Consider the following 25,525-nt stretch of genomic DNA (forward strand, 5'->3'; position numbering starts at 1 on the left):
GTGTTTTTTCACTGTACTGTATGGCTTATTGCTTATCTGAAGCAATACTGTGATTTACAAAACTGCAACATTATCAACATATTTTACTCATTATGATCACAACATGTAATCATTGTTTATATTTTGACTATTCTAGCTTTGAAATGTAGAAACTTGCATTTGCAATCTATATGTAGTATGAAAAGCACTATATAAATGAAAGTGAATTCAATAAAAAAACAAAATGTTTATTAAAAAGTTAAATAAAGAAATACTTGCTCTGTTGGGCTTAATGTTGAAATTATAATATAACTCACCAGTGTCTGTACTATAGCATGATTAGTAGCATTCATATGGGCATTTAGGGGAAAAGAGCATTCTCCATCACAGTAGTTTGCTGCGTAGCCCTCAGGAGCAATAATCCAGTCCTGAAATTTTTTTTACAGATGTTACATAAATCTTCAAATAAACCCACTACGCATTCATGATCATATCTTGGTTGTATTGTATAGCATTATCTATGGATGAGTCAGGTGATGACAGTTTATGTCCATTTTCTTTACCTGCCAGCCCAGTTCTCTGAAGCTGACGTATAGTTCATGTTTTCGGCAGGCAGTCTTCTGATCGCTGCTGTTATAATCTGACATTCAGAGAGAAGACAGTCATGAGAGACATTAACATGTGCTTCATGGCAATTAATAATTACAAAACAGAATACAAAAAAGCACAAATATAAAATGTTATTTAGTTTAGTATATAACTTCACTAAGAAAACGCTGTTTGGATGTAAAAATGTTTTCATAGTGGCGATACCTGTACTCATTTACACTGGTTTAAAGCGCTTTAGCCCGAAATACATTTTGGCTAGTGAGACATTTCAAGAAACTTAACTCAATGCAAGTAAATAAAAAATATATTATAGGCGTATACTGTACTTTCCTGCTGGGGTTATTTGCTGCCAGTGACATTTTAATTGTGTTTGACTGTCTTCACTGCCCCAACCCTGTGTCCTAATAGCTGCAGCAGGTAGGTTTGGGTTTTTGTAAAAGGCAAGGTCATCTCTGGCTCTGACTCCTGATCTGGAGTCAAACTCTGACACATTTTTTCCACTGGTGTTCTCATGCTGTTTTTTTACTGGCAATTTCTGCTAAGTACAGTGGAGTAGGAGAGCTGAGAACAAAATATTATATCAGTTCAGACCAGCTGCAGCCCCTTCCTGTTGTTTTGTGTTCCCGCCCCAAAGAGCCAAACTTTGGCCATCAAGAGGGCTTGCTGACCGAAACATAGACAAGAAGTGCCATGCAAGACGGGTAATTATTTAGGGTGGAGTTATACTGTACGAGGCACGGTGTCTATAGTATTAGCCTTCCCAACTGCATGCTAGTTGTTTGTTTTCTTTTTAAGCAGACAGCTCAGGCCTCCCTAATGAAATACATAATTCATCACTGTAATGAAATGATGATGTAAGTACATTGAATTAACTTCTCTTATAAGACATAACATTTAAAAAAAATGTTGACTCACCCTGACAATGAAAATGTGCCTTAGAATACAGCACAGAATATTAAGTAAATGCAGAACTCTTTAAGTCAAGTGTGGTTATTATCCTTTCTTTGACATTTAATTTCATACACATTTCCAACACCACAAACCATTAAACAAGAATTTAATTTAGAAGCTCATATAATTTGAACACAATTTTTGTTACCACTGGTGTACCACAAGGATCAGTGTTGGGCCTCATCTTCTTTATACATTATCTTTATCACTGCAACCAGTTCTGATAAACACAGTGCTATTTTGGTGATATGTGGCTCTGGACTGAGATCTCCACAGTCTTGACACAACCCTCTGACTAATAACTCAATTTATAACTCAAACTACATTGCTGTGACTGCCAAATCAGCTAATATCTGATGCGTCTACTCTTTAATTAATATAAGAGAAATGCCAAATATTTTTTATTGGCCAAATATTTTGATTTGGCTCACTGTCTACCCACATCGAACATTAAATGATGTTATTTTAAAGAACAGCCACTGGGTCTTTAGCCTCCTATCGTAACAGTGCTATAATAACAGCATCTAAGCCTTACAAATACTCCAGATTCAGTCTACCATACCTAAAGCTTGAGATAGACAAAGAAATATTTTCCTATGTTTAAATGTTTACACCGCAGAAAGACATAAATGTGTTCAGCATGGCTGCAGAGGTATTAATGGGGCATTTTGCATCTCCATAATCTGGCCTTGTTCCCTCAAAGTACGACCCCCTCTTGTGTTTCTCTCACTCTGTCCTGCATGACTAGAGTAAATATTTGCAGAGATAAATCCATCGGCAGGACTGACTGCTGAGCTTTCTCAAATGGCCTTTTTGCTGGTCCCCAAAGGGGTCTCTGTCCTCTCCGATCCAAAGCAGTGAACCTGTCCTACCCAGACCCCTAACAGAGACATTTATAAGCTAAAGCCTGTTCTACAGCTAACCACACAACGGTGGCAGAATCTGACACATACACTAAAAAGGAAATTCATAAACCTGTCAAGAATGTTTTTCACATTTCACCCAACATCAAAATACAAATATTTATTTTGTATACACAAAATGTCTTCTCTGGGATTGTTGTAATTTATGTGATATGACTAAACATATCTAAACGGAACAGAACAAATCTGAGACTATATTATGACAATGTTTTACCATGCTGACAAATAATGTCTTCAACATACATTCATAGATCTAAACACACACACTATATACTGTATACTGCATTCACACAAAGATTTTGTTTAACTTTGCATTTCCATTATTTACTAGGGGTATTTACAGTCAAGGGCCCTTTCAGAAGTGAAGCAGATATTTAGTGTGGAGTTTCATTGAGTGTAAAGGCCAGATTTGTGGTAGCCCATAAAGCACTTCTCTTCCTGTCTGTAAAATTTAATGTCACACACTTACCGCTGTGAGCTGGTCCTGTGGACCTTCACTTGCCTTCTTTATAAGAACGCCTGCCTGCTTGTCTTATGTAATGGATGTCAATCATAAGGAATTGAACAACAACCATTTTATTACTTTTGAAGAGGCGCCCAATGTTACGTTTTATAAATAAACAGCAAACTCCTGAAAGCACAATAAAACCTGTCTGTTGTCTCTCTCAAAGACCGTCTCCTGTGAGTTCGGCCTGTACTGTAGCAATTAGACAATGACATTCCTGTCTGTGACGGCACGCTGGAGTAATGTCCATGACGTTCCGCATGGAATAACAGGCATCCTGGAAAGAGCTGAGGCAGGTAAACTCTCTCAGCCCATTCCCAACATGACTTGAAAGAGAACGCGAGTGTCGTCCGCATCTATGTGAAGTTTATCTTTCTTCCTGTCTTTCATCACTGTGGTTATTAAAGAGCCATCTCCAGAGTTTGCCAATGTCTAATTACACCAATGGTAAACAAAAGGAGGTTTGAGGGAGGGGGAGATGAAGAACCGCAGCTGGACAGTGCCGTGTTATTATAATTCTTTAAGCGATACTGTCACGTTGGTCGAGGCCAGCAGTTAATAACAGCTCTTTGGTAATGACAGGTCTAACGCTGGGACAGCACTTTACTGAGCTCAGCTATAGACGCTTGTTAACTTCCCTCAGGCCAAAGGCCAGCAAGCTCCCCCACGCCTCCAGCCGTGCATTAGTGCTAATGTGTTGTTTTCTTTTCACCGAGCTGAAGTTTAAGCAACAGAGGCAAATAACTCATACAGAATAAAATACACTAAAACACGTTTCAGAGGGTGAATTTCAGGAAATCAGTCAAGAACATGTCAGCAAATGAAAGAAATATTATATCTTGAATAATTTCAGTTTGGGGACCATTAACATATGCATTGTAACATTACTGTCTTGCAACATTTTTTTTCAGGAGTATTGCTTTACAGTAAACCAGAGTCAACGCTATAGGTAACAAACTAACAAACACTACTTTCATAACATTTAAACTTTTTTTTTTACTTTTGCTGTTTTTTAACAATAAAACAATCAAGACCTGTTATATACAGTATATAACACTATATTTAGAAATAAACAAATGTTCATTGTTAGTTAATGATACCTGATGCATAATTTTAAAGTATTCAAGTAAGTTAATAGTTAGTAATAAGATTTAGTTTGTTTCTTGAAATTATTGGTTATCAATGATTATTGGGGTTATTCATTATTATTATTATTGGATATCTCACTTATGTGTGGATATGTTGAGCTCTAAGGCTGTCACTGAATGCTTTGATTTGAGTGATTTCATATTGAAACCATATGCATGATGGGACCGCTGTCACAATGGCCTCACAATTTCCTGCTTTAAATCTAAATATTTACACTACAGACATGCCAAGCAGAGCCAGAGAGAAGGACTGATGTTTTGGGTTACATAAAGTACAATCCTTCAGAATAAATTTTACTCACTCAAAAAAATGAACTGTGTGTCGCTGCTGTTAGTTTTACTTAACCCATCCTTGTTCACAGTACATAAAGAATGCAAGTAACTGAATTAACGTAAGTTAACCATGTTATTTATACTAAAAAATTAGATCTGTCAGCTTTACCTAACAAGTGTTTGACTGGTCAACTTAACATTGTTGAGTAGAACGCAAAACCCTATAATATTGGACCTATTGTTGAGTTTACTTAACATAAACAAGTTAATTCAACATGACTGGTTGAGGGGGATTTTCAGTTCCCAGCATGCTTTACGTATAAGAATGCATTTAGGCAGTAAATTTCTAAATTAAATGTTATTTTAAGTGTTTTTCAGTAAAAAAAAAAAAACCAGTAAAGGTGTTTTTTCAGTAAAGAACAACAGTGTTTGTGCTTAATGTGCATTTATCTTTGAGGTTTAAAAGAGTTTGTTGTATTTTTTAGTTTTAGGGTTGCCATTGTTTTGAAGTGTGGTACATATGCTTAGGCTGTGAGAGGTTTAAGCATGCCCATGATGTCTATTGCATCATTCAATGAGCTTTAACTGTGCTAATGCCAGTACTGAGATGCCTCTCATCTGATTTGCTCATTGTGTTTTGACGTACATGCAGTAAGTCTGTATATAATTATTGTATGACAACAAAAAGTACCATTGAGAAGGATAAATATTGAGTTTAATTAACTTAAAATTACTGGTACAATCGGAATGGTTTGGATTTACTCAAAAAAGTTTTGTCAACATTACTTAAATTTATTTTGTTCATACAACTAAAGTGTTATTTGTTCAAATTACTTAATATTGTTGCATGGAACCACTTGACGCAGCTTTTTTTATCTATGAAAAAAGATCTATGTTGGGTTTTAAGAACAGTTGTTGTTGACCTTTAAGCTTTCTCAAAAGGTTCTTATAGAGATTTATTAAGTACAGATCTCACAGGCACATGAAAATCTGGACTCAATAAATCTCATCTGAAGCATTTCTTGTCAACTTTGTCTCATAAAATTGAAAGTGATTTTTGCCTTAAGTGTATATTAAACTTGTTTTCTTAGCAAAAAAGAGAAGAGGCTTAATTGACATGATGGGAAATACTATAGGCCGACCTGTATGAGCAGTTCCCTTTGACACCTCGTGTGGACCGTTGTATCGATTGCGGTTCTGTTGACGCCGTTTGCCAGTGGATCTGGTGGATCGGATACGCATTTCGCTCACTTTGAAAAAGGCCACCATGAAGGGCTGCCTATCTAGAGCTCCATCACGACCTACTAACCCTGCGTCTTTGGGACTGATGTTCCACCCTGTACAAAAGAGAAAACAGCACTTTTACTGATTTACATAACAAAATAAGTGACATACTGATTTTATAAAATACATATGAAGAGTATTTTTAGTTTTTACATTTTTTCAAAAATCACGTTTATTTATTGTGCATTCAAAGTAATATCAAACTGCAGTTGGTTTGTTTTGATTTAAACCATAATAACTCAAAAACTACAGCTAACTAACACAATAAAAACATGATAACATAATAAAAACATGATTTTAGAAAAAAAAAGAAAATGGGGTTATCTCATTTTGGAACTTCATATATTTTTTAATTACCGCTGCTAGTCTCCAAGCTGATCTGTAGACCCAGGTTATGATATGGGTTCATCACCCAGAGATTACTAGTGGCTGTGATGTCAAACTCCAGCCAGCCTTCTTCTGCCGCCCATAACCTGCGAGATTCCAGCAGAAACAGATCGGCATCCCTGTAACAAACAGCCAGAGTATTACTAATGACATTATGGATATACTGTATATGTCCATTATATTATCTATGAATACAATGTATTGGGCCAAAGATAGATCTATTTGCATATCTATGTATCTATATAGAGTATATCCAAATACTGGAAAGCCCACAACTCAACAATTCAACTCATCAATAGCTCAACTTCTTTAAGAAAGTTATAATCACTTTATTACAAAACAGACAATTAACATAATTAAATATTCATAGTCTATTAAACACAGAAGATCTTTCAGCAATGAGTTAAAAAGTGCTTCTACAGGGAGGCCTGTGCCCAATACAGTAATTACACACTACATGATGTAGTGCACACTAACCGGGTGACATCAAAGCAGTGGGTCACACAGGTGTTTTGGGTATGGCCCTGAAGCCCCTCCTTATTGCTCATTAATTACAGCAACTCTCTCAGGAGCTCCATATGAGCGTCTTCCCTGCGGTGGTTCACACGTCACATTTACCATAAACTTGTGACGTTAATGCTGACTCATACTGTTTAGTGCCACTAGTCACACAGCTTCACCTGGGACGAGGTCTCAATGACACCACAGGGGAGCTGCTGACTCCAAAAGGCCCACTGTAAAGCCCCTTATAGACACATTAAATTAACTGCAATAATAAAGCTGGACATGTCAGGGCTTCTTTGTTTACATAAATCGCATTTATTGCCTCTGTCATAGGCTGCAGTTAAAACGGGCCTATAGTTTAACAGCTTCATGCTGTTGCATGCATACAGGATCATCCTAACATATGCCTCAGCAGGAATTTCCAAGGAGGCCAGGCGTACATGAAAATAATGATTGAAATATATGCAGACAGGATAAGGTTGTTCATAAGTTTCTGATAGATTCTTGGGTAAACGGGACAGTTTTGTGTGTGTGACGAGGGAGGCGTGACGAGAGCCGTGGGAGGAAGAAGCGAGGCCGGGACGCGATTGATAATGAGTGTCAGCTGGGCGTCATTCTGGCCTCGTATCTCTCACAGAGGAGAGTGGAAGCATAAAAGGACAAACGGCAGGACAATACGGCGAGAGAGGACCGGGCCCGGACATTAGTTAAGTTTTGTTTAAGTTTGTTTATGTTCGTGTTGCCGGCAGTCGTCCACGAGGGGCTGCCAGCTTGTTACTTTTGTGGTTATGTTTGTGTGGCCGGCAGTTGTCCGTGAGGGGCTGCCGGCCTGTTTTATTGCTGTTTATTGTTTATTTATTTTGAATTAAAATGTTTGATTGTTCGCCGGTTCCCGCCTCCTTCCGTTTTATTGAGCTTTATTACAGTCCGCCGGAAAGGGGAGGAGCAGGAAGCGGGGGACTCGCTACTGGCTGCCCTCAGCCAGAAGAGCCATCGCCGGCCGCCAGGAGGTGGAGGAGGCGTGAGCCGTCCACCGAGCGTCCAGTACCACCGCATGGCACCGCGAGGAAGAGCCTCTCGGCTGGCTGAGGACCGAGCGACAGTGTGTCCGGGAACCGGACCAAGTTTTTTTTTCTGTTTCCTCTCTCCCCTCTGGCCCCTTTCGTTCCTGGTGCTTCCGTCTCCGTTCTCTCGTCTCGTCTGTCCATACCCCCAGTTGCTGGGGCCGTTGAGACTGGCCCCCCGGGGGGGAGTAAGCACAGTCTCGTGGGTGCCCCCCGGCCTGTGAGGGGCGATGTGGGTATGTGACGAGGGAGGCGTGACGAGAGCCGTGGGAGGAAGAAGCAAGGCCGGGACACGATTGATAATGAGTGTCAGCTGGGCGTCATTCCGGCCTCGTATCTCTCACATAGGAGAGCGGAAGCATAAAAGGACAAACGGCCGGCAGTCGTCCACACAAACATAAACACAAAAGTAACAAGCCGACAGCCCCTCACGGACGACTGCCAGCAACACGAACATAAACAAAACTTAACTAATGTCCGGGCCCGGTCCTCTCTCGCCGTATTCTCCTGCCGTTTGTCCTTTTATGCTTCCGCTCTCCTCCATTTGTTAAGTTGCATTAGATGCAATAGTGCTTCTGTAGGTATAAAACAGCTTGGAGAGATATTTAAGATTCTCCAAGAGTATACATGTATGAATGTGTATGTAACCAAATCAACATGTATTTATCTGGCTGGCACACTGTGACGAGGGAGGGAGCTATAAAGTTGTAAAGTTTTTAGGTGGATAGATCTCTGCATATTTAGCTAATACTAATGTTAACTGTGGTTGAAGGTTTCTCACCAAAATTCTTGCTCATAACCAAGTTCCAGTTTTTACTAGCCTTATGTCAGCATCATGACAGAGTCGAATACAACCAGAGCTAGAAATGGAGGTCCACCTCAAAATGTAGAGGATTTCAGTATTTTATCCATTTTCTGCATATGGTTTAAAAACAAAACAAAAAAGTCCCCAACTAGAGCCTATGATGTTTATATAATGTTGTGGCTTTAGTTTAGAGACTTTATGCAATCTGTTTATCCAGGTGCCCTGATACCTTACTGAAATCCAGTGTATTTTTGTTTTGCAAACTGTTTTTTTCTGTGGTAATTGCAAGGCACAAATACTGTTTTTAGAACATAGGTTGTTTCAAACCTGCACAGTTCTTGAACTTCTTACACACCATCACAGTAAACATTGTCAGAGTGGATGCACGGCAATTGTAGCTCAATCATTAGAGCTTAGACCTCTAAAGCCGCGTTTCCACCGAAATTGCCTGGAACAATTTGTCCCAAGAACATTCCCCCCTGACCTGTTGATGTCTGTGTTTCCATCAGTCTAAAGTACTGTAAAGTCAGTCCGGTGACATAGGACTGCACGCAACTGCTCCTCCCAGTCCAGGAGGGGGCGGTGATGTAAAACGATGTAAACGTCATGCAAAGCAACGGACAATAATCATTTTTTGTGCGACACTGCAATGTACAATGCTGCGTTGAGTCAAATAATCCAAATGCTAGGTGAACTCGACCAGTCAGCATGTATAGTGCCAAAATCCCACCCGCAAAAGTTCCTAAACTTTGAAAAAGTTCTACCTTGCTATCTACATGAAGCCATGTAACCGGTCATATTCTTTGAGATATTAGAATTGATTGCAGGTCAAAAGCGAGGTGTTTTTAGTTCTAAAAGCTTTAAAAGGAGATGTGGTTTTTAGCTTTAAGTTTGACATGATTTGTTTATAACAATTGTTTTTTTTTCTGTAAATACAAACGTTTATATAATAACAAAAAAGTGTGAGTGAGCGAGTTGTAAACTTATAGATGGTTCATCTGGTTGATTTAGTGACCTATTTGTCAGATATAGTGACCCATACCCAAAATGTGACCTCTGCATTTAACCCATCCAGTGAGTAGTGAACACACGCACAGCAAGTCTTGAACACACGTGCACCCGGAGCAGTGGGCAGCAAGTAGGTTTTGGGTGCCTTGCTCAAGGGGCACCTCAGTCGTTACCCGCCGGCCCTGAGAATCAAACCGGCAACCTTCTGGTCACGAGTCTGACTCTCAAACCATTAGGCCACAACTGCCCCGTTATTTTATAAGCAACTGAATCAGTTTAATACCACTGAAATTAACATTATGCCAAAAATGAGCAAGCCATTGCATCCATGCATCTCATCCAAAAACTCAAAGTGTCACGATCTCGTGGCGGAAGAACCCAGATGCAGGCAGGCAGAGGTGAAGGGGTTAACAGAGAGACTTTAATATAACAAAAACACAAAACAAGAAACCCACGAGGGGGTGCCTGACAGTTGAGGCTCATTGGCTTATTTTTGACACTATACTGGTCACGCCATTCGCCTTTCTTGAGGAGCTATCCCTCCCACCACCCACAAAGTCAATGTTTGGTGTGTGTTGGTGGGATCTTTTTTAGACACCAAACTCAAGCTATTTCAGTTGTGCGTTGTGGTCATGGCCTTAGTCTACATAAAGTACATGCTAGACAACCTCTGCTGTGTTCAGAGAGGGACGTCTGAGCCCGATTTAAAACACGCAGTCAATTACTCTGTTGGAAAACAAGGATATGCACTAACAAATAAATATTTTCATGCCTGACAAGAGTCGAACAGTCCCTAAATTATAACATTTTCCAAGAAACCAATGTAGGTTTATTTAGCATTAAAAATACTATTTATGAGTCATTTTAACTTAATTGTTATGTTTACTCATTGTGAAGAGCACACTAAAGGAACAAAGTCACAATCTACAAACACGCAAACAGTATATTTAAATATTTTACAAAAGACATTCATGTTGTCTCATCCAGTCTCCTGACATACCTCCATCTGATCCCTTTTTAAAGAAAGCATAGTTGTATCCTTTACTGCCACAATCCCATGTGAGTGCACACTAACACATTTAGATATTATGGTTTGACCTGAAGAGGGCTGCGCGATTGAAGACACCCCAGCAATATTAATGAACTGAAATAAAATGTATTATACATTTTTATACACCAAAACATTCTCTCAATGTTTTGAAAGCTATAAGCAGCAGACGGAAACATTTGGTGGAGGTTGCTTCTGTCTTACAGCAGGAGTATCTGCTAAATTTACTACATTCACTTCTTTCAACTTCTTTATACCATATGTCTTACAATACAACTGTTTATGTATTATTGGTTCAGTTAGATTTTTTTATTGTTAAAGATCAGACCATATTAGTCAATGGTTCACAACTGTCTCTGCATCAACATCCTATAGATATCGACATAAATTATATCACCAAGGAATGCTGCTAAAATTTCTATGTATGGATTTTTGAAAAATGTGTTTCATATAGAATGATATTTTTATTATGACTGCTTTTTACCTGTCTGGGTGTTTTCCAACCACCTGGAACACTCTAAGCAGGAACGTCTCATTGCGGAAAGCTCTGGTAACACATTCCTTGTAGATCCTGAATTCTGCAGCAGTGATGGCTTCACCCTCTGGGATCTGGGACAGGTTGAATTTAAACTCTTTATGGTGTCTTCTCTGCAGCGATAACTCCCTGTCATACTCCACTGTTCAAAGACACAAAGAAATACGATTTAAAGTACCAATAAGGGAAAAACACCCCAAAAATATAGCAATAGTTTTGATGCTTTTATGTGAATAGTTAATCCATGCCATGATAAAACAGACAACATAATAAAAGCCATGATATGAAAACCGTAGCTTGTAACTATAATCCATAGTGTCAGGATAAGTTTACTAGTGGAAGAAAGCCACCCGATAAATGACATGCGTAAAAATGCCTTTTATCCTTGACTATGATATGTAATTAAACATTTAGACATTTTTCTATTATGACACTAAATGAAGAGTAAATATTAAATAAATGACACAGCCTTCAGTAACATTTCAGTCTCTTATTGAGTTAAAAATCATAAAGAAGTGGTAAGCAATGTGCTCAATAATGGTCTATAATCGTCTGACCTAATTCACCCATATGGTCCATACATATGCATTTACATTACAGAACCACTTCACAGAGCACCAGATGTGCGGGGCATGTGCTATAATAATGATTCACTATTTCTAGTAGAATACTAATTCTTTATTTATTCAAGCTGTTCCCACAGCAAAACACAATTCTACACAGTTTTAAGTGCTAGCAGCCACTCGGATACTGAAAAGGGGGGAAACAGCAACCGGAGTGTGTCTTCTATTTAGATGACAGCCCTGTCATGCTCTTGTGCTGTTTTTCCCCACACATGTCACCAACAGTCCTTTCTTTTTTTGAATACAGTCAGCCCATGGGCTGTATTTCTTGCAGTAAGTACAAGTCCAGCCGGATGCCCCACTTGAGGGGAAACGTGTCCTGCTCTGATTGTATTTCCATGCCTTGCTAGGTGAGGAACGTACACTTACATCTCAGCCCTTTCTCCTCCTGAAATAGTTAAGGATTTAACTAAATTGTGAAACGGAAGAATAAATAAGGTATCCCCAAGGGTTTATAGTCAGTTTCTTGGTTTGGTGAATTACAGTACATGTTTAAAGTTCTCAATGTCACAAAGGAGCATCTTTCCTGACCTCTGTTCTTCAAACAGGGAGTTTGACTGCTCTGCTGTCCTTACACATGTGCTACCAATTGAAAGCAAATCTAGTGAGAGAAGCTCAAAAGGGCCTGACACTGTTCCATGACGGACACCCTGTCCTTCTGCTACATACACTGATCTAATTGACTGCATAACCTTGGACAACCTTCATGTAAAGTATGAAATACAGTGCCGGCAGCATCAGGTCCCACACTTTTGACTCGTTGAAGAAGGCTTAAAACCAAAAGAGAAAAGAAAGATGCAAAGGGAGAATTTGCTTTAGTGCTGTTCCAGCTTTGGGGTTCACATGGTGATGGCTTAACACACACAAGGCTTTTTCTCATTCACAATACGCCTGCATAATCCGTACTGAGAGTAGTTTCCAGAGGTCCTCTTTGTGATGTTTTTCACATCAGCACATTAAGTTTAAATGTGACTGTATCCACATGTTGCTGAGACTTCTTCATTAACAACTTCCAGAGGTGCTTCACAGCAGAAGCTAGTCCCCGAGTAACAAAAACATTTGAGATGACAGATATATTAAAGATAATCGGCACATAACTTTGGCTCCTTTGCATGAAACAGATGGTCACAGAAATCATATCACCCATGAGAGTGTTACAGAAAATATACATTGCCTATGTCATACAAATCTTTTCATAGCCTTTCATAGCCTTATTATGAATAACTATTATAAAAGCGGAAATTTGCAGTGATCCCTTGTTGAGAGCATAATGGGGAAAAAAAGGAGTCTTGCAGAATGATAGGTTATACTTATATCAAGCACTTGGCACTGACAGTACGGAACATGACCAAAACCACAGAGCTCATATGATCTGATACATCTGATGTGGTTTTTCAGCGGATAGAGCCAGAGAAGACCACAACAATAGCTGAGTGACCACACAGTAAACCGAAATGTGTGCAGAGTTGCTTGAAAATGTACATTTAAGAGAGACAAAGTGATAAGTATCGAGTATCTTTCATTGTGTTGGCTTTCTTCATCATCTTCACAGACATACTTCCCCCACACAGGAAAAGAGGCGAAGGACATTACGACAGTTATCCAGGGTGAGGCACATACATTAATAAATGTTCTATAAGAAACAATTATGCATACTGTAAAAACCAGTTTACAGTTAGAGTTGGAAAACCAGCTGCAGTTGCGAGTAATTCAATGTAGTAATATGTCAACATTTCAGGCATTATGGGGTGGCATTTTGGTGCATGTACACTTTATGGGTCATAATGGTATTTAGGACTATTATTTTATAACCCTATATACCTACCTACTGAAACTAACTTCAATCACACATTCATCAAAATCCTGCCCACCGAATACAGCCAAACTAATGTCAGCAATCTAGAATGTATACAAATATTAACAGGCAAAGACCCTTTTTGATTTTCTCTGACCATCTCTGATGTAAACTGAATATCATTTTGTTAATGCAAATGATAGTAGTTTAACAGATCTTTAATGTAAAATTTAGCATTCTTTGAATTTCTCTGAAATTATTGGAAAATAAAATATTTTTACAAAGACAGAACAGAGGCTGATCTTCATTTCCACCTGTGTGACATCTGTTTCTTTCTTTCTGTGCTATTGTCATTAGCCCACACAGGACAGAATCAAGTGGGTTGTGGCCTACAGAGAAGATATGGTAACCACGTCAAGTTATAATGAAGAGACTGAGAATGAGATAGCTGAAGAGAAGACATCTGGATGGACATCAGTGTGGTCTGTGGTCAGTTGTGAGTTGCACATTAAATATTTTCCATCATGTCCCTTGAAGTAGCCTGCTGGTAATTTGCATTAATTCATTCACCACATCTTCTTTTATTCATTTTCCCCACACCACTAAGACAAACAACAGCACATTTTCACCCTTGCCTCTTCACATACAGTTTCTTTGAGTCCAAGGGGGTGCTACACTAATTGTATGTCTGTGTCAATCTTACATTTGACCTGCATTTCAGAGGCTTTGCTCTAGAGACTAAAGAAAATGCAGTTGATACATATACTACAGTTTTACTACAGTTGATACAAAAAACCTTGTGCATGACCTACAAAAACATCCTCAGTCTCAGACTTCACACCCACGGACCATGGCTGAATGTCTGATAAAAATGGCACACTTAACTGGAAACACTTCACCAGATTCGAAGTCGTTCTCCGATTGGTTAAATTCTACAGGATTTCAGGGAGATGTGTGTTCTTTTTGCGTTCTTTAATGGTCAGCAAAACCAAACAAAGCCTTCTGATCAAAGAAGAAAGCTGTCATGTTTACATCAGTGACAATGCATTCATCAAGATCGACTAAAAGTTGGATTCTTAAAAGTTCACAGCATAAACTCAAAAAATTGTTGTTGTTAACATTTGAGACGTTTGTGAATGCACATCGATCATTGAGGGGGCATTTCCACGCCTCTAAACATGATACGGCACAAAACAAAACACGAATGAAAAACATCCAGGTCACATTTTTACCCTAAAATAAAAAGAATAAATACTATTTTTTTATATTTTCAGAACTACTGTAGCTTTTGAAAATGTAACTTATTCCTAATGGGATCGTGATATTAGAAATCATGATTTATTTGATTTTGTGACATACTGTAGGTCATGGTACTACTGAATAACATTTTTTTTACATTACTGCAAAAAGATTATGTGTTGATACATAGACTGCCAAAAAATCTCATTTATGATAATTACATCTGACTGACTATATTTCTTGAGAGAACCTCAAAAGGGACTGACACGGTTCCGTGAGGGACACACTGTCCTTCTGCTACATACACTGGTCTAATTTACTGCCTAACCTTGATGATAATTGATAATTGCATCAGACTGACTATTTTATATGATCACTTACATTGCTCGCCCAGCAGCGGTGCCCAGGTACTTATGTAATTTTTCAGCATGTGAATTCTCTCTTTTTTATTATTTATTTAATTTAAAGTTTTACTTAATTAATATTACGTATTGGAATTTATAGTCTGTTTAATATTTGACCTGTGTTTATTTCTCTATTCTCTAAAATGTGTGCTTTAAATGTTTTGCTTATAGTCAATATGTTTTATGTACAGCTGCTTTGTAACAATGAAAATTGTAAAAATCACTATATAAATAAAGTTGACTTGACTTGACTTTTTTATTTTAATTGCAAAGTTAAACATGGCAAACAGGTGTGTTATTGATATTATTTCACCATACTATTTTAAAGCTATATTTAAACTACAATACTGAGGATGGTTGAGGATGGATGCATATAATATAAACAGTAATTTTTCAGATCCACTTTACCAAACATTACACACACATACATATGTGTCTTAAGTAGCACATGAACATTTTTAGTAAAAGCCAATAGTACATTGTATGGGTCAAAATGATTGATTTTTCTTTTATGCCAAAAATCATTAGGATATTAATTAAAGATAGTATTTTGTAAATATCCTACCCTAAATATATAAAAACTTTATTTTTGTGAGTGGATGGCTTGCTACAGTGCCTCTGATTACAGCAGAGCAGTGCAGTGTTGGCTTGCTCACCGGGAGACTGCATTTATTTATTTATTTATTTATTCATTTATTTATTAGATATTATTTATTATAATGATCTTGCTTGGTCTATAAACACCATGCACTGTGCTGTGTTTTACCTTTCTGTGTTTTTCTTATTTGCTCCTGTAAAGCTGCTTTGGAACAATGCACATTGTGAAAAGCGCTATATAAATAAAATTGAATTGAATTGAATTAAATATTTTGATAATACATAAAACCTGCTAGAAAAGCAGATTCATAACTAAAAATCTACAAAGAGACAAACAAATTCCAATAAAATACATAATAAAAAAGAAATCTCTATTATTCAGCTTTCAAGTGATGTTAAAAAATTTAATTAAAAATACCCATAAACTGGTTTTATCGCTTCCAGAGTCACATATGATCAAAAAGCTATTTTACTTATTTTGCCCAATCTAAATCAAAGTCACCACAAACATGTGAGCAAAAAATGTTGACAAACCACAGTCTGCCAAATATTTCTCATCTCGCAGCCCATGAACAGTCAGATCACAGTTGATCTGAAAGCTGGTCTCCTCAGCTTTAACCAATAAAAAATGTTGCCTGTAAGCCAGGCATGTGAAGAAATCAGACATATAAATCTAATTCTGCTTCGATAAAAGCCTAATTTCCACACAGCAATGTTAGATAATTGGATATTGCCAGCTTGTGATGTTCCCACATGTGCAGTTAAAAAAAAGTCAAGTTTAATTACTTTTTTATTCACTCTGATTTTTTAATTAAATGTTCTTTAGGGCTTACAGACCTTGTGTGGAAGACAAATAAAGCCCAAATCAATGGTAATGTAAAAAGTATATCTATACATGTCATGGTTCTGCCCACCTTGTCTTGCTTTTCTTGGCCTAGTGGCAGAACCATGATAGAACCTCTTGTTTTATGTGGAGAGTGACGTTTTGTCCCTGTTGGTCTTCCACTCTCCGGTGTGGCGTCTTTTTTCCCGCCTTTCGTCTCCTCGTTATTGTTTGTTAATTAGTTCATGTCCTGCACCTGTCCCTCTTGATTTATCCCCTTTATAATGCCCTTGTGTCTTCTGTCTCGTGCTGGATCAGTTTGTACTGTCGTGTGTGTGTCATATGTGGTGAGTTCCTGTCTTGTCAGTGTAGTTTAGTTATTTTGTAGTTAATTCAAGTGTTGTCTTAGTCTGGTTAGGTGTAGTTAGTCCTTGGTGTCATGTTATTATACCCTTGTGTTTTGTTTTGTTACCCCCACGTGGGTCTTTGTTTTGTATTTATATTTTATTAAATGTCTTGTTAACCCCTTACCCGCTGTCTGCACTTGGGTCCTCTGTCACTTGTCTCTGTGTCCTCACACCCACATCATACAGAATGACCAACCATCTGGACCCAGCAGACAGAGGGATCTGCAGCGGGAGGGGATCGATGACCGCCGGAGTCGCCTCCAGGGTGAAGCCGCCGGACTCCCTTCCAGAGGTATGAGCCGCTGGGCTCCATTCCAGAGTCGGGACCGCCGGACTCCCTTCCGGGGTCGAGACTGCCGGAACCCGTCCAGGATCGAACCGCCGGGCTCCCTTCCAGGGTTGAGGTCGTCGGATTCCCCTCCAGGGTTGAGGCCGCCGGTGTCCTGTTCCGCCGCAGATCCCTGCCGGCATCCCAGCTGGTACCCAGGCCTGTCGAGTCGACCCCTTGTTTGTTTGTTGTTTCTGTCCTTGTTTGCTGCCCAGCTGCCAGAGAGCGCTGCCCAGCCGTCGGAGATGCGCTGCCCAGCCGCCGACATCCTGTCCTGTCATGTCGACATCCAGGCCTGCCCAGCCGGTGATAGCCGGCTCTCCCAGTGGCCATCCAGCCGGCCCATGTCCTGTCCAGCCGGCCAGTCCAGCCGGCGCCATGTCCTGTCCAGCCGGCCATCCAGCAGGCGCCATGTACTGTCCAGCCGGCCATCCAGCCGGCCCATGTACTGTCCAGCCGGCCATCCAGCCGGCCCATGTACTGTTAGCCGGCCTTCCAGCCGGCGCCATGTCCTGTCCAGCCGGCCATTCCAGCCGGCACCATGTACTGTCCAGCCGGCCTCCAGCCGGCGCCATGTACTGTCCAGCCGGCCTTCCAGCCGGCGCCATGTACTGTCCAGCCGGCCTCCAGCCGGCACCATGTACTGTCCAGCCGGCCTCCAGCCGCTCATGTCCTGCCAGCCGGCCATCCAGCCGGCGCCATGTCTGTCCAGCCGGCCATCCAGCCGGCGCCATGTGTTGTCCAGCCAGCCTTCGGCCGGCCCATGTCTTTGTTTGGACTTTTTTTTTCTATGTATCACGTTTTTGGTCATGTTTTGTATAGTTATGTTTTTGTCACAGTCTGTTAGTCTTGTTTGTTCCTTGAGGAGCATCAGGATGCTGCTCCTTAAGGAGGGGCTTCTGTCATGGTTCTGCCCACCTTGTCTTGCTTTTCTTGGCCTAGTGGCAGAACCATGATAGAACCTCTTGTTTTATGTGGAGAGTGACGTTTTGTCCCTGTTGGTCTTCCACTCTCCGGTGTGGCGTCTTTTTTCCCGCCCTTTCGTCTCCTCATTATTGTTTGTTAATTAGTTCATGTCCTGCACCTGTCCCCTCTTGATTTATCCCCTTTATAATGCCCTTGTGTCTTCTGTCTCGTGCTGGTTCATTGTACTGTCGTGTGTGTGTCACATGTGGTGAGTTCCTGTCTTGTCAGTGTAGTTTAGTTATTTTGTATTTAATTCAAGTGTTGTCGTAGTCTGGTTAGGTGTAGTTAGTCCTTGGTGTCATGTTTTATACCCTTGTGTTTTGTTTTGTTACCCCCACGTGGGTCTTTGTTTTGTATTTATATTTTATTAAATGTCTTGTTAACCCCTTACCCGCTGTCTGCACTTGGGTCCTCTGTCATTGTCTCCGTGTCCTCACCACCCACGTTCATGACAGAAACTATGTCTTGCAACTTCTATTTCAGTTTTATTCCCAAAATTAGAAGAGAAAGAATAACTATAAGCTCCAGGTCATGTTTTTATAAATTGAAAGAACAGGACTTGCAAGACACATAAAAGCTTTCACACTATGCTTAACCTTGTGGAAAAGCCTCTTTTAACCCTGTTTTAAGCAGTTTCACTCATCTGGAAGATTGTTTACTATAGCTCTGAACTCTGGGTTCTAAAACCCAGCTCTGTAGCACATCGCTTGTGCAGTCATAATGCTGAACTTTGGTGCCAAAGGTGTACAGTGTGAAACAATATGTTGCTATTTTGTTAAACCAAGTTTTAGCAAACAATATATAATGAACAGCTTTAATTTAATTCAAAGGCTTGGCACAAATGTAGAAACCTGGCAGAGGAGCGCTGTTACATTTAATGTAAAAATATACCAATTCAACAAATATGCAAATGTGTTGTATTAATACCATATTTGCGGAAAGTGCCTATTGTTTCTAACTATGTTGTCTTAACAGTGACGAACATTACATAAGCCCTCCCAGGAGTCTAGCTTCAAAGTTTTGCTGGTCATGGACTTTTGTAGTTGGGCAGCTGGGAGGTGGCAAAGTTTTGAGACAGAGTTCCCTGGGTATTTCCTAAAACTGATCTATAGGTCTCTGACCCATGAAAAGCATCAAAGGCATCACTACAGGAGTTGGAGCTCTGAGTAAGGGTCAGCAAAGGTGCAACAGTTTATGGCAAACCATATGACCCTGGTAAAGAAACGGTCACAAAGATTCATCACTTACATACATGACTTACGAGCGAAAGAGGCACTCCGAAAAAAATGAAGCCAAATGGAAAACCTTTAGAGATCTGTTCACTTTCATGGGAAAAAATTATATTTCCTTTGCTTTTTGAATTAATTTGCCATTATAAGATACGTCATGAACGAAAATGAGTGGACAAGCAGAAGCGGAAGACAGCAGGGCAGGCAGAGCATACAGATGATACTCAGCGCATGAACAACATACGCAACAAAGTACTAATACTACTGTTTCTGTTTCCAAACCTTATGGTGGCCTGAAATGGAAGTGAACTATTTATAAAAAGTGTTGCAATTTCTAAAAAAAGTCACGTTTGTTGGTTACGAGTCTAAAACATGCAATGCACAGGAAATTACAAAGAACTTGGTCTCAAATTTAATGGAATGTGTTGTGTTATACAGATAACTGTCATTATGTAGTTAGGTAGGTATAATTATTTGATGGTATGTCGAGCCACATGTTTATCAGATTTGTATTTTTGTCAGACTGTCAGAGAGCATTTTCTCTGTTGTCACTGAACCTCTACGCTGAAAGAAATGAAAGTCTCCTGGCAGATATAAGGTGTTCAGATGACAGCAGTCATTTGTGGAATGGCAGCAGTCAGAAGACCATACCTGTGTGTCAGTACAAAAATTACCAAAGTACCAAAGAGAAAGGAATGTTGTATGAGCATGTGATTTAGGCCCAAATGGCGACTGTAACTTGCTTTGTGTAAGACTTTTGAGAGTATAAATTATGATCAGACATAATACAGACAATCTAATAGCCTGCTTTCATCAACAAGCGTGAAACAAATCCCTTTTCTCTCGAGTGCTGATGCAGGCCAAACTCCTGTCAACAAATATTAGAATGTCTTTTTTTGTTGTATCTGACGGAAATTCCATAAAATAGAGGAAACGGCCTTGAAAATAAACATTGCCATTCTTGTCCTGCTGCATATGGGACCATTAATAAAGGTATAATACACTGACAAAACCATTCGGGAAGTTACAAAAACAATGTTTAAACAGTGTTTTCAGAGTGCAGTCTTGATATACTAACAGCCTAAAAATGTCACTCTGAGAGACACGGATGCTTATATGCTCACAATAAAAGTCAAATATTATTAGTAAAATAAAGACAAACACAATAACTTCAAAATAGTAAGATAAGAGAGCCAAACCCCAAGTCTCTATGATAGATATCTCCAATTCAGTAGATCTTACAGTACCGATACCTATACAGTAGATACACCTCGGGCATATCATGATATATATATATATATATATATATATATATATATATACTGTATATATGTGTGTGAGATGAGTTATGCATAATACTTATGGTTAATGATTTTACAAATATGAGCAATAGAAATAATGTTTGCCATATAAATACCACAAAATAACATAACTTTTTTTAACACTCTTANTTATTGTTTGTTAATTAGTTCATGTCCTGCACCTGTCCCCTCTTGATTTATCCCCTTTATAATGCCCTTGTGTCTTCTGTCTCGTGCTGGTTCATTGTACTGTCGTGTGTGTGTCATATGTGGTGAGTTCCTGTCTTGTCAGTGTAGTTTAGTTATTTTGTATTTAATTCAAGTGTTGTCTTAGTCTGGTTAGGTGTAGTTAGTCCTTGGTGTCATGTTTTATACCCTTGTGTTTTGTTTTGTTACCCCCACGTGGGTCTTTGTTTTGTATTTATATTTTATTAAATGTCTTGTTAACCCCTTACCCGCTGTCTGCACTTGGGTCCTCTGTCATTGTCTCCGTGTCCTCACCACCCACGTTCATGACAGAAACTATGTCTTGCAACTTCTATTTCAGTTTTATTCCCAAAATTAGAAGAGAAAGAATAACTATAAGCTCCAGGTCATGTTTTTATAAATTGAAAGAACAGGACTTGCAAGACACATAAAAGCTTTCACACTATGCTTAACCTTGTGGAAAAGCCTCTTTTAACCCTGTTTTAAGCAGTTTCACTCATCTGGAAGATTGTTTACTATAGCTCTGAACTCTGGGTTCTAAAACCCAGCTCTGTAGCACATCGCTTGTGCAGTCATAATGCTGAACTTTGGTGCCAAAGGTGTACAGTGTGAAACAATATGTTGCTATTTTGTTAAACCAAGTTTTAGCAAACAATATATAATGAACAGCTTTAATTTAATTCAAAGGCTTGGCACAAATGTAGAAACCTGGCAGAGGAGCGCTGTTACATTTAATGTAAAAATATACCAATTCAACAAATATGCAAATGTGTTGTATTAATACCATATTTGCGGAAAGTGCCTATTGTTTCTAACTATGTTGTCTTAACAGTGACGAACATTACATAAGCCCTCCCAGGAGTCTAGCTTCAAAGTTTTGCTGGTCATGGACTTTTGTAGTTGGGCAGCTGGGAGGTGGCAAAGTTTTGAGACAGAGTTCCCTGGGTATTTCCTAAAACTGATCTATAGGTCTCTGACCCATGAAAAGCATCAAAGGCATCACTACAGGAGTTGGAGCTCTGAGTAAGGGTCAGCAAAGGTGCAACAGTTTATGGCAAACCATATGACCCTGGTAAAGAAACGGTCACAAAGATTCATCACTTACATACATGACTTACGAGCGAAAGAGGCACTCCGAAAAAAATGAAGCCAAATGGAAAACCTTTAGAGATCTGTTCACTTTCATGGGAAAAAATTATATTTCCTTTGCTTTTTGAATTAATTTGCCATTATAAGATACGTCATGAACGAAAATGAGTGGACAAGCAGAAGCGGAAGACAGCAGGGCAGGCAGAGCATACAGATGATACTCAGCGCATGAACAACATACGCAACAAAGTACTAATACTACTGTTTCTGTTTCCAAACCTTATGGTGGCCTGAAATGGAAGTGAACTATTTATAAAAAGTGTTGCAATTTCTAAAAAAAGTCACGTTTGTTGGTTACGAGTCTAAAACATGCAATGCACAGGAAATTACAAAGAACTTGGTCTCAAATTTAATGGAATGTGTTGTGTTATACAGATAACTGTCATTATGTAGTTAGGTAGGTATAATTATTTGATGGTATGTCGAGCCACATGTTTATCAGATTTGTATTTTTGTCAGACTGTCAGAGAGCATTTTCTCTGTTGTCACTGAACCTCTACGCTGAAAGAAATGAAAGTCTCCTGGCAGATATAAGGTGTTCAGATGACAGCAGTCATTTGTGGAATGGCAGCAGTCAGAAGACCATACCTGTGTGTCAGTACAAAAATTACCAAAGTACCAAAGAGAAAGGAATGTTGTATGAGCATGTGATTTAGGCCCAAATGGCGACTGTAACTTGCTTTGTGTAAGACTTTTGAGAGTATAAATTATGATCAGACATAATACAGACAATCTAATAGCCTGCTTTCATCAACAAGCGTGAAACAAATCCCTTTTCTCTCGAGTGCTGATGCAGGCCAAACTCCTGTCAACAAATATTAGAATGTCTTTTTTTGTTGTATCTGACGGAAATTCCATAAAATAGAGGAAACGGCCTTGAAAATAAACATTGCCATTCTTGTCCTGCTGCATATGGGACCATTAATAAAGGTATAATACACTGACAAAACCATTCGGGAAGTTACAAAAACAATGTTTAAACAGTGTTTTCAGAGTGCAGTCTTGATATACTAACAGCCTAAAAATGTCACTCTGAGAGACACGGATGCTTATATGCTCACAATAAAAGTCAAATATTATTAGTAAAATAAAGACAAACACAATAACTTCAAAATAGTAAGATAAGAGAGCCAAACCCCAAGTCTCTATGATAGATATCTCCAATTCAGTAGATCTTACAGTACCGATACCTATACAGTAGATACACCTCGGGCATATCATGATATATATATATATATATATATATATATATATATATACTGTATATATGTGTGTGAGATGAGTTATGCATAATACTTATGGTTAATGATTTTACAAATATGAGCAATAGAAATAATGTTTGCCATATAAATACCACAAAATAACATAACTTTTTTTAACACTCTTAACCACTTGTTTGGATTAAACTTTTGCTTTTCTGTTATTGATCATTATTTTGTTTTGTATTGTCATGTGTGAGGTCGTTCCGAAGTTCTCTGATAGGTGAGGACATATTTATGTTGCTGCAGATGTACGTGTAGTGTGTGTTGAGGTATTGTGCGTGTTTACGCATCTCTCTTGTGTTACCGTCACTACCTGTGTGTTTGTATTGTAGTGATCCTTGCAGGCAGAGAGAGACCTGTTAGAGCCATCTGTGTGTGTTACAGCAGGTGTGTGTGAGCTCAATGCTGGCCAGAAACACAGATTTAGAGGAGGAAGTCTGTGTCAGACAGCAGAGATGGATTTCCCCTAAGGGATCTGATAAATAAGGAAAAAATATCTTTGAAAAAGGAAACGCAGCTGTTTCCAAAGGAGAAGTCAAAATATTGGTGGCTTGCATTCCAGAGCAGCAAGTATAAGAGCCAAAAGCTCTCTCTCTCTTTCTCTCTCGCTCTGTTTCTGTATCCTCTGACATTCACCTCAATAGATTTCTTCCTCTGTGCCTCTTGGAAATCCGTTGGAAACTCTAGGTAGCTGCACATGCTATATGTGTAAACGGTAATAGACCTAAAACTCGGCTGAAACTCATCCAGCATATATTATACAAATGACAGAACAGCACAGCACTGTTCCAAAACTGTCTGCTTTGTCTGCATCCAAACTGAAAAAAAAAAAAAATTCAGTAACACAAATGTAGCATTCATAAATATAAAGCACAAAAGAGACTTGACTTAGAATCTGACATTAGTATATTGGCGCCTGATACTATAATATATTAAAATATTGCTTTATCATAGCTATGGTTTAAAACTAGTATGTCACAACAATCACGGGAATTTGTGACATTGTCACGAACTGTAATCTATTAATTCGTGTTCATGGACACGAATTTCCCCCTTTTTTCGTGTCACCCAGCACGACTTTCAATCAAACATATTTTAATACGCAATATCTTTCATATGTATAAATATAAATATATATCAACGCAATCTGATGCAGTTTGATGAAAAAATGCATACCTATTTTACAAGATGGAGTTCCTATTTCCTACGTATGTTTTTTATGATTTGACTTTGCCCCTGTGAAGTTTAGAGGCGGGGTTAGTGAAGCCATTTATCTTTGTTTTGCGGCCTCGTGACATCCGCGTTTTTAGCAAAACTAGCCTTTGCGGCTGTGATTTTATGGTTTGGGGTGAGGTAAGGTGTTGGTTAGCCACCTCCTAAAATATGTATGTATTTCTTTTGATATCCGGTTATAAATATATAAATGTACATACATACACGTCTGTGTATTGAAAGTCGTGCTGAGTGACAAGAAAAAAGGAGGAAATTTGTGTCCATGAACACAAATATAATGCAATATATTAAATAATTTTGAAGATTTTATTTTTTCTGTACATTAAAAGTGCCAATTCCGTATTTACTATTCAATATGGTAATATATTAGCAATGTAACATTCTATAATATGCTGTCAGTTAATAGGAATATTTTTTAACCTGCTATACATGCTTGAGATGACTGACAGGACTCAATGGTCAGACTACTGCAGAATTTACGTATAGTACTTCTTTAAAGACACACTTATTGTTGCATGAGACAAAGTAGACTCATACTCTTCTTATTTAGTTGTGGTAGGCACAGGGCAACATTCCTTTATGGGTGGAGTGTTTACGTGTGTTTGTGTTACTATGCTCGTGATTGGTGGGTGTGTGGTTATATACATTCTGCTGAATACACTGAAGAGTAGCATTCAACCCTGCCATGCATCACAAAACAAATACCTACATGGATGTGATATGTTAAACAACAATGTAATCAGATGAATCAGATTCTGCTGCATCTTCTCTCATCCTTATCCATCAGTCCAATGAACACCATCTTATCTGACAGATTCACAGCCAAAAGGCAACGTCACGCACATCTTATTGTTCTGAGATTCTAAATCACATCCAGAATATGATTTCTGATAACAGTGGACAGTAAAAGGCAGAAGCTACCTGCAGAGACTGCCACCA

At 38.9% G+C, this 25,525-nt stretch overlaps 1 protein-coding gene across 1 annotated transcript in view; it reads right to left on the reverse strand.

The window, feature by feature from the left end:
* The window catches only part of bmp6 (bone morphogenetic protein 6), a 34,546-nt gene that overhangs the window by 3,826 nt on the left and 5,195 nt on the right, over window positions 1–25,525 (reverse strand). Inside the window, exons 2-6 of the mRNA XM_057322347.1 lie at window positions 10,973–11,165; window positions 6,030–6,178; window positions 5,531–5,725; window positions 543–619; window positions 297–407 (exon numbers count right to left, since the gene is read on the reverse strand). Of these exons, the coding sequence (XP_057178330.1) occupies window positions 297–407; window positions 543–619; window positions 5,531–5,725; window positions 6,030–6,178; window positions 10,973–11,165 (725 nt within the window). The remainder of the gene's footprint in view (window positions 1–296; window positions 408–542; window positions 620–5,530; window positions 5,726–6,029; window positions 6,179–10,972; window positions 11,166–25,525) is intronic.

The sequence above is a fragment of the Triplophysa rosa genome, linkage group LG23, assembly GCF_024868665.1.
Source record: "Triplophysa rosa linkage group LG23, Trosa_1v2, whole genome shotgun sequence".
Lineage (NCBI taxonomy): Eukaryota > Metazoa > Chordata > Actinopteri > Cypriniformes > Nemacheilidae > Triplophysa > Triplophysa rosa.